This window comes from Chroicocephalus ridibundus, chromosome 2, assembly GCF_963924245.1.
Source record: "Chroicocephalus ridibundus chromosome 2, bChrRid1.1, whole genome shotgun sequence".
Classification (NCBI taxonomy): domain Eukaryota; kingdom Metazoa; phylum Chordata; class Aves; order Charadriiformes; family Laridae; genus Chroicocephalus; species Chroicocephalus ridibundus.
Window position 1 is genome coordinate 5,395,918 of NC_086285.1, and position 11,606 is coordinate 5,407,523.

The 11,606-nt window shown below is 51.4% G+C and overlaps 1 protein-coding gene across 1 annotated transcript; it reads left to right on the forward strand.

Moving 5' to 3' along the window:
- Positions 1-472: 472 nt before the first annotated feature.
- Positions 473-10,865, forward strand: LOC134511010 (zinc finger protein 260-like). The gene is made up of 2 exons (XM_063324319.1): positions 473-773; positions 2,774-10,865. Exon 2 carries the CDS (start codon positions 3,069-3,071, stop codon positions 4,977-4,979), a length of 1,911 nt encoding a protein of 636 aa, XP_063180389.1. The 5' UTR covers positions 473-773; positions 2,774-3,068; the 3' UTR covers positions 4,980-10,865.
- Positions 10,866-11,606: the final 741 nt, after the last annotated feature.

Genomic DNA, 11,606 nt, shown 5'->3' on the forward strand with positions numbered 1-11,606 from the left:
AAAGTGATCCTTTGCTGGTAACCAGGCACCAGCCTTGGTTGCTCCCTTGCCCCAGGGGGATTGCAAGCTGCTGGAGACACAGAAATACTCCCTGAAATGCATCTTCCCTCTCCTGACGCTTCCTGGAGCAGGTCCCAGACAGACAGCCTGGGAGGGAAGAAGGATGCTTGCAGCACTGAGGGATGCTTTCCTTTGCCAAATAAAAAAAAAAAAAAGACAACAAAAAAAAAACCACAAAAACAAAACCAAAAAAAACCAACAAACCAACCAACCAAACAAAAAAAAACTGCTCTCAGCTGGGGCAGGAGAGAAATGGCCCGATCCTGACCCACTGGCTGCCAGGGCAGCGAGGGCAGGACGGAGGACCAGAGCTGGTGGGAAGAACTACAATTCCCAGAAGGCAGTGCGAGCCGGGGACCCTTCCAGCTTCCCACCGATCTAGCGGTGCAGAAGAAAGACACATCGGGGAGAAATTCCCCTCCTCTCCCTCCCCGCCCTCCCGCCAGCACCTTGGCGGTGGCGAGAAAATCCCTCCCGGGAGCGCGAGTGGCGAGCATCCCCCTGCCCTCCCCCGGCGCCGCCAGCCTTCGCTCTTTGTCTTTGCTCCGCTTCACCCTTCCTCCGGTAGCTCTCACTGCTCCGGCCACAGACTTCCTTTAGGTCAGCCCAGCTGCGGCTGCAGCACAACTTGCAGCCAAGTGGCAAAGACGGTTGTGCCGCTGAGGCGGCCCCGGCGGAGAGAAATGCCAGCCGGAGATTGATGGTCGGCTCAGGTAAGATGCTTTCCGCCAACCGCCCTTCATTTGCCCCGGTAGCCCAAATAAAAGACCAATCCACGACTCCCTGGCATCTGGTTCTGCCCTTGATTCAAACCTGGGTTGCGGAGCTGGGAAAAAAAGCAGGATTTTGGATCTGTAGGATCTGGATAGTGAAAAAAAAAAAAAAAAAATTATTAAAGGAAGAAAGTAGGCAGGAATTTCTTCTTTTACCCAGATCTGAATTCAGGGATTTGTTCCTTTTTGCCAAAACCCAGTGGCAATTGAAACCTTGCTGCCAGCGAGTTGTTTGCTCTGGGGGACCAGTGCAAGCATCCGTGGCGAGGAGAGAGGCCATGGACACGGCAGCGACCCGGCGCCCACTCTGGCTGCGTCCCCTCAGCATCGGCCAGACCTGGCAGGAGGGTCCTTGGTGGGGGGAGGCTAAATCCACTACCCGCTCAGGGGGTTAATCACCTTCCTCAGTAAAAATACACTGTTGAACCCTTTTGAGTCCTCTTCCCAGCCTGGCCGACGCTGAGGCTTTGGCTGCTGAATTAAAAGCTGGTGTAGGTGTCACACAGCTGCCCCCCCACCCAGGGAGGGGGTCTGTCACAGGCTGACACTAAACCCACGTCCTGCTCCAAGTGGGTGTGTTTTCTCTCCCCTGGCTCAGTACAATTTTGCAGGTAGCTGGGGTTTTATTTTTTGTTTTTGTTTTCCTGTGGTTCCTCTGTATTAGCGTGGAAAATCCAGCTTGGACAGGATCACCGTTGTGCTTCGGTGGTGGCCCTCACCAGCATCGGTGGGGATCCAGATGGGTCAGCTGAAGGGGAAACACAAGTGACGCGACTAAATCTGAAGTCAGTTTCCCTCTTATAACTGCCCTCTGAAATCTGAAATAGCTGCCCACTTCATTCACCACCCTGACCTCTCTCCTCTGAGGAGCTCCAAACTGTAGGAGGAGCTCCAAACTGGACCTCTCCTCTGTAGCTCCAAACTCTGCGTCCCAGTTGTTCTTGGATGTTTATGCTCCACATGTCCCATAGCTTGTCCCCTGACCCATGGCATCCCCCCTCCCCAGCCCTCTGCACCTCAGTGACAGGCTCCCCAGGGACTCATCTTCTCACCCGCAGCCTTCCCAGTCACCCAGACCACCAGGGACCGATTTCATTGACAGCTTGTGTCCTCCCTGGCAGCTTGCCCCATAACTGGTGATTTTGTCAGCAGCACCTTCAGCCATCAGTACCACCAGTAAAAGCCTGCCCAGCCACGCATACTCTTGTTGACAGTCATCTCCAGCACCACTGTCTTCCTCCCTGTCATCTTTCTGGCTCTTTTCCATGTTGCAACTCACTGTCTTGCTAGGAGACGTTGCTCACATCTCTGTTGGCCCTGTTTTTTGTTTGTTTGTTGGTTATTTTTCTAATGGAAATACATAGGACCCTGATCCGGCTGTCAGTTGAACCCTCTTGAGGAGGGCAAAGTCACTTCAGATTTCTGCATCTCACCTCTCCCACTGCCCACCGAGGACACCACTTCCTTCCCCTGTGCATGGAGGTCTGCCGGTACAGAGCAGCACATCCCAGTTTTGCGAATGGTACACAGTTTGGTTTTCTTCTAGGTTTGGGGGATTTTGGTTGCTGCACAGTCACTCATCAAAAATGGGTCTAATTACAGCAATTACGGCAAAGTGCATTAATTGATTAACTGATTTACTTATAAATCTTCTTGGTCAAGGACAGAGGACTATTCTGAGAGTCAATCACTAGTGCAGCAATAGTAGAGCCGAAACCTCCGTGTCACCGCAGCAGTGAGCGTGTCACAGGTCCCCCCATCGCCAGGGGAAATGAGCCTGTTCCTGCTCTCTCTGTTGGAGTCCAGGCGAGCCTGTGGCTTCAAAGGTCTCAGGTTCAGTCTCCCATGGAGCAGCCAAGGTGCCACCCGTTGTGTTTACACAGCGAACACAGGAGGTGGAGAAGAAATAATGACTTAATAATTTTCCTTTATTTTTTCAGGCCGGCTATCCGAGTCTCCAGGAATGCCAGATCAGAGGAGGCAGGAGGTGGAGTTACAGACATTGCATCTGCAAGCTGAGGTGGAAGGAGGCTGAGAAATGAGGAAGACCGCACACTCCTTGTGGGCCCAGAGCTGGCGTACAGCAGCAGCACCCATTCCCTTACGGGGAGCAAAGTGCATCCATTGCAGCACACTTTAATGTGTGTGTCCTGATGGTCTTTGTATCCGCCCAGACAGTCCATCCCCATAACGCTGTGGCTTTTTTGTACCTGCCGGCTGCTTGGCAGCCCCACCATGCACCACTGGGTGCAAGGCACTGCTGCCATGAAGGACTTGGTTAAGCGCGTGGTGCTAAAGACCCACCCGTGTCAGGAGTGCGGCAAATCCTTCAGCAAGAAGGGAAACCTGAAGAGACACCAGCGGATCCACACGGCAGAGGAGCTCTTCACTTGCAGGGAGTGTGGGAGGCGCTTCACCACCCGGGGCCACCTTGCGACCCACCAGAGCATCCACACAGGAGAGAGGCCCTTCTGCTGTGGGGAGTGCGGGCGCTGCTTCCGCCTGGAGATATGCCTGGCCGCCCACCAGAAGACACACGCTAAGGGTGGTCCCTACCTCTGTGCTCGGTGCGGCAAGAGCCTGAGCACAAAGATCTACTTCAACATCCACATGCGGACCCACAGAGAGAAGAGGCCATTCGCCTGCACCGAGTGTGGGAAAAGCTTTGTGAAGAAGGGGACGCTCACGGCCCACAAGGAGATCCACAAGCGAGAGAAGCCCTTCAAATGCCCTGACTGCAGCAGGTGCTTTGGACAAAGTGCCACACTGCTGGCCCACCAGAAGATACACCTCCGCGGGGGACCTTTCATTTGCACGGAGTGTGGGAAGAGCTTGAGCACCAAGCGGTATTTCAACGTCCACCAGAGGAACCATGCTAAGCAAAAGCTACTTGAGGGACGCATCAATGGTGTGTCTCTCCAGGTCATCCAGATTAAAGAGGAGCCTGATTTTGCCTTTATGTCAGAGGACAATATGTTGGAGAATATGTCCCGGGAAGGCAATGTAGCCCAGGGGTGCAGCATACCTAGAAACCCATCTAATCCAAAAAGCCCTCCTTGGAAAATCCAGATAAAGGAGCAAACAGACCCACCCACTGATGACACAGCAAACATTACTGCGATAGCCTGCCAGAAACTTCACATCAAGGAAGAGCCACCAGAAAACCCGGACTATGGAAAGCTCTTGGATCCAAAGATGCCACTGATGGGTCAGGGGAGACGGTTTAAGAAGGAAGATGCTGATGGGCAGTATGATCGGGAAGTCCCTATAGCCAGTAACTGGGTGCTCCATATGAAGGAAGAACCACAGGAAAGCATTGAATTTGGGATGTATTATGGGCAGAAGTCAAACCTCGGTGCTATCCAGGGGATCCAAATTAAAGAGGAACCTGGTGTGGAGGCCAACCACCACGAGAGCCAGAGCCCAAAGAGGAAGCAGAAGAAATGCTATCAGCCTACCAAAGAGGAGATGCTGGAGAACGAGGAGAAATCTGTGTCCAAGAAAGATCCCTCAGCAAAAGGAGCTCCCAAGGGCGGACAGATATTCCCCTGCCCTGAGTGCGGGAAGAGTTTCAATCAGAAATCAAACCTGACCAGACACAGGAAGATTCACACGAGCGAGGGGCCGTACAAGTGCAGCGAGTGCGGGGAGAGCTTCCGCATGAACCGCAAGCTGATCTGCCACCAGCGAGTCCACATGAGTGAGCCCTTCAAATGCACCGAGTGTGGGAAGAGCTTCACCCAGCGGTCAAACCTGGTTCGGCATCAGAGGATTCACACCAAGGAGGAGCCCTACCAGTGCCCTGAGTGCGAGAAGACCTTCAACCAGAAGGCCAACCTGTTCCGGCACCAAACAATCCATGTCCGCATGGGGCCTTGCAAGTGCACCAAGTGTGGGAAATGCTTCCCTCAGAAGCGTCATCTTATTAAACACCAGCTTCTCCATTCCCGAGGTGGGGCCTACAAGTGTGGGGTGTGTGGGAAGCGCTACCGGCTGAAAAAGTACCTGAGGAGGCATCAGAAAATCCACACACGGGAAGGAACTGCTCCCTGTGCAAAACAGGGGGAGGCCACAAGGACCGGCGGTGAACCCCACCACACTGAGCAGACAGCTCTGGCCACCATGAAGAGTGAAGAGGAGAGCTGAGGGGGTCTGGTGCCTGCTTCTGGGGGAAAGTCCTTTGGGAAAGGGGAATGATGGAGACAAACTCTGCCGGCCTTATGTGTGCAGTATCTGGGGGTGGGGAGGTCAACCTGAGGGGACAGAGTATTGATGGAAATTGGTCCTCTGCTGCTGTTTTCAGAGTACAACCCTCAGGGTACCACCTGCTCACAGCTATGAGATGGGGCTGGAGAGCCAAGCCTCCTCAGAGCACTTGGAGATGCAGGGATAAGAGCTTGGCATCCTTCCTAACGGTATGCTTGTGCCTCTGAAGCCTGCCAAAGTTGTGTATGCCAAAATTGTCTTCTGTGGGCAATACGTAGCCAGGAGGACCAGGTAGGATTTATTTTTATTATATTGCCGTGTTTCTGAGAAAATTGAAGGGAACCACTTCCATCTAGGCAAGGGTTAAAGCAAGGGCCAACTGTCTTCTTCCCCCTCCTGTAGCTCTGATCCACACCTTGATCCTACTGGGCTGACGGACTCTAGTCAACTGGGTGGTATTGGGATAAACTACTGCCAGCCAGACCAGGGTTTTAAGCCTTGAATCCCCCAAAGCAGGCTCCCAGATTGGCTTAAACCAGGTCCCTAAAAGTAAGTTATGCAAAATCAGTGACTGTTTTTCCAAAGCTAGCCCAGAGGCCGGCAGATTGTATTCTGGCTTTTGCCCCCACAACCCCACTGTGCGGACGTAAATGAGAGTGGCTTTTCTTAGCATGGAGTTTTACATCTCTGATGAGCAGGCGGCTTTGCCACCACAAGTCCCAGAGGCATTGGTGTTTTCACCAGCTTGAGCTGACACTGGTGCTGGTTCTCAGTCACCTCCTTCCCTACCTGTCAAGCTCTTGGTGGGATATTGACTTTTTTTAGGGAATTCAAACCAAGAAGCAGGAATAGTTGAAAAAATCTTCAGACTTTATGGATTAGAGAACTGGAAAATCTTTCCTTGTTGGGATGTTTTTCCTTCCTCTCCCTGGTGTAAAGCAGACTGTGCAGCTACTCAAAAGCATGGACAGTTCAGCAGCCTTTATTCTCACAGCTGATGATTTTGTTTGAGTGTTCCCAAGTCAGATGGATCTTTGTGTCTTGAAAGACCCTGGTGAAGTGGAGATGTGGAGGGAATCCACAATCCCCTGAGCCACTCCCCAAGATTTCTCTGCACCAACTGCTATGTGGCCTCCTGGGCACTGCAGAGCAAAGACGCATATTAGGGTTCATTGTGTTGCTGTAAAATGTGGAGTACAAGAGACAAGTAGAAAAGTGTTCCATGGTGAAAAGGTAGCTCTACCTCTTTGGCTTTGTCCAGGAAAAGACACCCTCTCGCCATCCCTGAGACACACACCTCCTCCTTTTCCCTGGCCATGTTGCAGATGGAGGCAGATGCCTCTTGGAGGCGTCTGAAAGTCTGCAGCATGATGTGGGGCAACTACCTGCTGTGGTGCTTCAAGCCCAGGCTGATGGTTATCTGTACTGCCTACTTGGAGCAGCCACTCTCCAGGCAGGGAAACTGAGGCATGGAGGGAAGGAAGGGAACAGGGAAAATTGTGTTTGAGCTTTGCCTTTACCAGCTACTTGGACCCCACTGGGTGGAGGTGTTTTCTTGTGATGACTCAAGCCCAACACGGAGCACAACTGCCGAACCCCAGAAGCACAGAGTAATTTTGGTGTTTAGACTTCCTCAGCCTTTGGTGTAATCAGGCCCAGGATATGATTCCAAACAGCAGAGCAAGCTCTGACAGCATCTGAAGGAGCCTATCTCTGTCTCCATCTATCCAAGCCCCGGCCTATAACCTGTAGGCAAACTGGTTGATATGAAGCGTCCTCTCAAGTCCCTCTGACCGGGTGGAGATTCATTTCTGGAGCAGAAAAGACAGACGTATAGGGGAAAACAATAAGCTTAGGATGTTTGAGGGCAGCCTAAGGGACGAAGCAAAACAGCCTCTGTTAGGCGCGCTGAGGGGCAGAGGTATAGCAGAGCCCTTCAATGAGAAAGTAATCACCAGATGGCTGACGGTTATTTCCCTTTCATTAGCCTGACGTAGGGCTGTAGAGATTTTTACCAGTAAGGGGAACAGGAACGAGAGGTTTGCCAGTTGTATTATTGTGTCCCTGCACATAAAGAGTGCAGTGAGTCAATGTCAGTAGTTTTCCTGGACATCACTGGGTCTCTCACCGTTGAGCACGGCCAGTGTGGATGTCCCAGCTTCTGGGGAAAATCAGGACTGATAGTTTGTAATATCTCCTCAATAAAATATTTAAAGAAAAAAAGAAACAGCGAGCCTCTTTTCTGGTTGGTTGGTTTTTTCATGAGCTAACAGTGAGAGAACCACAGTACATTCTGTCCATGACGAAGCAGATGAACAATGCCAGGGCAAGATGCATACCAGTGGTAACCAAATGGGTGTTGTTGGTGAAGAGCCCTCCAGGCTCTGCTGACTGTGTTGAGTAGGTCTCCACCGACTGGGCTGAGAGCTCACACCACCACATACTGACCACAGGGGTCCCATCAGTGACCCACACGTAGGTATCGTGTGAAGCGGCCTAAGGTGTCTGCATAGGGCTAGGACACAGGCCTAATGGGAGGCCTTGACCTTTATGGATGAGCAATTGGTGGCCAGGAAGGGCATCTTAGGGCATCTCAAATGGCACCAGACACCACGGTATGAGAAACTGAAACAATGCCCTAAGTATGGGTGTTTTCATCCATGAGCTAAACTCCACCCTCAGTGTCCCACCTGTGGCAGCACAATGCTCAAAGCACAAAGGGAGTCTTCCTTGGGTACCACCAGGATCTGCCTGGGACACTACACTGTGACTTCCTCAAGGCACCTCCAAAGAGATGACTTGCAGATAGTTCGGGCTGCTAACTCTGGTGTGTGCTGCTGATGGTTGTGTTGGGTTTGAATCAAGACTACAGAATAATCCCAGCTCCTAGACTCAAAATGGATTATCTGTGGACTGAAGAAAGCCAAATCCTTACTCCCTACCCTTCCCAGTAGCAAAATAGCCTTCATCTTTTTCTCCCTGTCTGAGCTGATGCAGGCAGGACGCAGGAACAACCGTAAAACCATGGGTGAAAGGCAAAGAACAAGTTTAATCTCGATACCTCACAGACCAGGGGATCTCCAAAGCAACACCCAGGCAGAGGCACGCAAGCAGGGGCCGTGGGCACCGCGGAGCGAGAGGGAGTCCTTGTTAGCAAGAGTCCTTGGCAGCGAGAGAGTCCTTGTTAGCGAGAGCACACGCGGACTCCCTGTTCTTGCTGGTATTTAAAGGGTTCAAACAGGCATTGTTTTCCCACTATGCTTTGATCTTCTTCAACAACAGGCCAGGATTCTCAAGCGGCTGGATAAGGTGTCCCTGAGTCCATCACAGACTTATGTCATCTAAGTGCAAGTGTTTTTCCTGCAAGCACCTGAGACTGAATAACAATTAGTGTGATATATGTGTTTTCCAGTACCCCAGGTGCGAGTCACTTGGGCATATTTACAATCCTCCTTGCCGAGCTTCCGTTGCTTTCCCACACTCCCTAAATCCATTAAAAGGGCTCCCAGATAATAATAAAATGCTTAGAATGCAAATCATTGCCCCATTCTCCACTGCACACATTTTATGCAGAAAACCACATCTGTAAGCCTTCACTGAGCAGTCTCAGTCACCAGGTGAAAAGGGTGCCCCACAAGGTCTGATTTTGTCTTTGGGTCTATACAGTAAATTCAGCGTGGTCAAGCTGAAACCAATGGAGTTAAATCAAAGTGAAGAAGAGACATCCACGCTCTGATGACTTTTATAAAGAAATCTTCTGGTCTTGCACACTGGGTCAGATAGGCCTTGTCTTGAGGTAATTGCTGTCCTATTTCCAGCCATGCACATTGTTTCTGTGGATTTCAGGAGGGATTTGGCTGTGGGACTTTTTTTGATCACCTCGTTGACTCGTTGACTATCTGTGTCTATCATCTCAGCATCAGTTCTGTCTCCAGCATTCAGCATGACATGTCTGGAGGAGAGATGGAGACAGGCTGTGTTGGGGAGCACTTGAGCAAGAGTGCATATTCCATGCTTCGAAGGGACGAGTGGAGCAGATTGGCGCTCAGCATGTTCTGGTATGGTGGGAAAGAGAGGGTCTTTGGAGCCAGAGCAAACATCTGCTCCAACATAAGTGCCTTGGGATGTTTACTTGCCCTTTCAGAACGTGATAGTTCCCATGAGAACTTCTTCGAGAATCCCAGGCTGCAGGGAGCCTGGTGTCACCGCAGATGGGGACTGAGGAGAGGAGAAAGACCAGGGTGAAAACTGGGTGAGCAACAGGCCACTCAGTATCACATACTTCTACACACGGTTTATGGACACTAGCAACCTCCATGGGGAATGAGTATTTACTCACCACGACTACCACCTTAGCTACCTCTCATCACATCCAGGGCCAAAGTGATGCAACCAGGTAGCACCACAGGGGACCAGGTTATCAACCTGAACTGCCTGTAGCCAAGACACGCTTGGAGCCACTGTCCACATCTCCTGACCCAAAGCACGGTTCCTTCCTTGAACGTGATTTCTTGTGCTGGAACAAAGGAAACGTGAGAGATCTGCCTCAAAGGACTGAAGCTTCTGACTATTTCCCACCTGCAGATTTTCTAAACAAGGGCATAGAAAGACCTGTGATCTCCTTTTCTAGGGCCAGCATTAGCCTGAAAACGAGAGCGGCCCCTGCAACGGGGAGGGTGAGGTGGGCAGTGCAGGCCTGTAGCTCTCTGCTAATTGCACGGGAGACGATTACAGCCTATTGCTGCCCTTTGCAAAAGGACTGCTGGCCCATGGGGACATTGCAGAGCCCTGCTGTTTACTCTGTTTTTGCACCCCAAGCTGATTTCTGTCTTTTCTGCTTCTGTCTGGCATCTTCCCTGGGGAGCTGCTGTTTCAAAGACACCAACCTCCTCCAAGTCACTGCAAACCGAAGGCAGAAGTAGGAGGCAGAGACGTGGAGATCCTTCCCTGCCAAGTCACGAGATTTTCTCCTTTTTCATCCTCTGAAAAATGGGATAAAATGCCTTGCAAGTGGAATAAGATACAGACTGTTCTTGTTTCTTTACGTGCGTTGGCCTCTGAGGAACAGAGCAGACTCAACAGTGAGGGTCTGACCGTAGAGAACAACTTATGCTAGGAGGGCCACAGGGTTTTGAAGTCATGCAAGAATTAGCCATCATTGTACCTGTGCTGAAGTTCACCTGCTCTTAGACACGTCTGCAGAGCAGAAAGCCAGTCCCTGCAGGAGACCTGAGAACAGCACTGATGGGAGCTCGCTTTGGGGAGAAAGGACTTACGAGAGGAAACTAAATGTTGATCTTGTGAACTACAAGCTAAGCAGCCCTAAAAAATAGTTATTCGTGGTCACTGCTCATGGTGTTAGCCTAGGGCTGCAGGCAGAGGTTACCAAGACCCTTTTTGCTGCATCGATGAGCTGCAGTGCATCGTGCATAGTCAAGGGCACACACTTATTCAGCCAACATTGCAGGACCCAGAACTTCCCCATCAGAGCAGATGGGCAAAGAAGTAGAAAAACCTCACGACAAAGAATGTGTTACTTAGATTGAGTTAACTTATAATAGCTTTAACTATCTTGGGGTAGGTTGAAGAACAGAGAGAGGAGGGGGGAACGTGAAATATGGAAGAGGTGGCTGTAAAGTCTCTAATCAGATGGCAAAAATGGGTTGTGCATCACATCTACCGTGAAGGAGAGACGCAGAGCCTGGGAAACACCACAAGAACCTGGGCTTCCCTGTGGGAGAGTGTTAGATCCAAATCGAATCTTACTCACAGGTTTGCCTGTTTGTATTGTTAATTTATAATCAATGACTTCAGGCTACAATAAAGCTCAATGTTGGGTGACGCGGTTGATGACTCCATTTGCTTCTCGTGGCAGGGTGAGGGAGGAATGAGCGGTTCTTGCTCTTCTCTTCAAAGCGTCTCCTGCTGTTGTTTTCCTGGGCTGAGCAATGGGGTCCTGAAGGCACCAGTAAGCCTTAATGGCCCCCACCAACCCCGGATGGAGCTTCTGCCTGCTGCGTACGGCCCCTGAGAGGCTGCACCCCATGGCACTGCTTGCGCAGGGCTCCCCATGGCTCCCCACCCCACGGGGAGCAGCCATCCCTCACTGATCCCCGACACAGGGACAGGGTGTGTGGGGCTGTCGGGGGGCACCTCAGGAGAGAGAGAGGGGCTGCTGCATGGGCACGCAGATACCGTGGTGTTCCCAAAAGCACCTGTCAGCCTCTCTGCCTGCGTCCGTGCGCAGGAGCTGAAGGGCAGGAAGGACAGATAAACCAGGAGAGCTCCTTTCCTGAGCGTCAGCCCATGCGTGGCCATTGCTACAAGCTGATCGTTAGTGGCAACACCCTCTGACCAGCCCCCTGCACGCCTGCCTCCGTCCCTGGCTAAGGCTTCAGGTGTGATCCGAAGCTAAGGAGTTTGTGATGATTTGCCTTGGATGGACCACCCAAAATCACACACACCCCCCTCAGCCCTATGGATGTAACAGGAAAGATGGGAAAATGAATCACAGGTCAGCATTCCTTTGCTCACTCTGCAGGCAGCAGCATCTTAGAGGCACAAGTG

What these genes read in the sequence shown, in the direction of transcription:
- LOC134511010 (XM_063324319.1), top strand. Translation starts at nt 3,069, where the DNA reads ATGCACCACTGGGTGCAAGGCACTGCTGCCATGAAGGACTTGGTTAAG.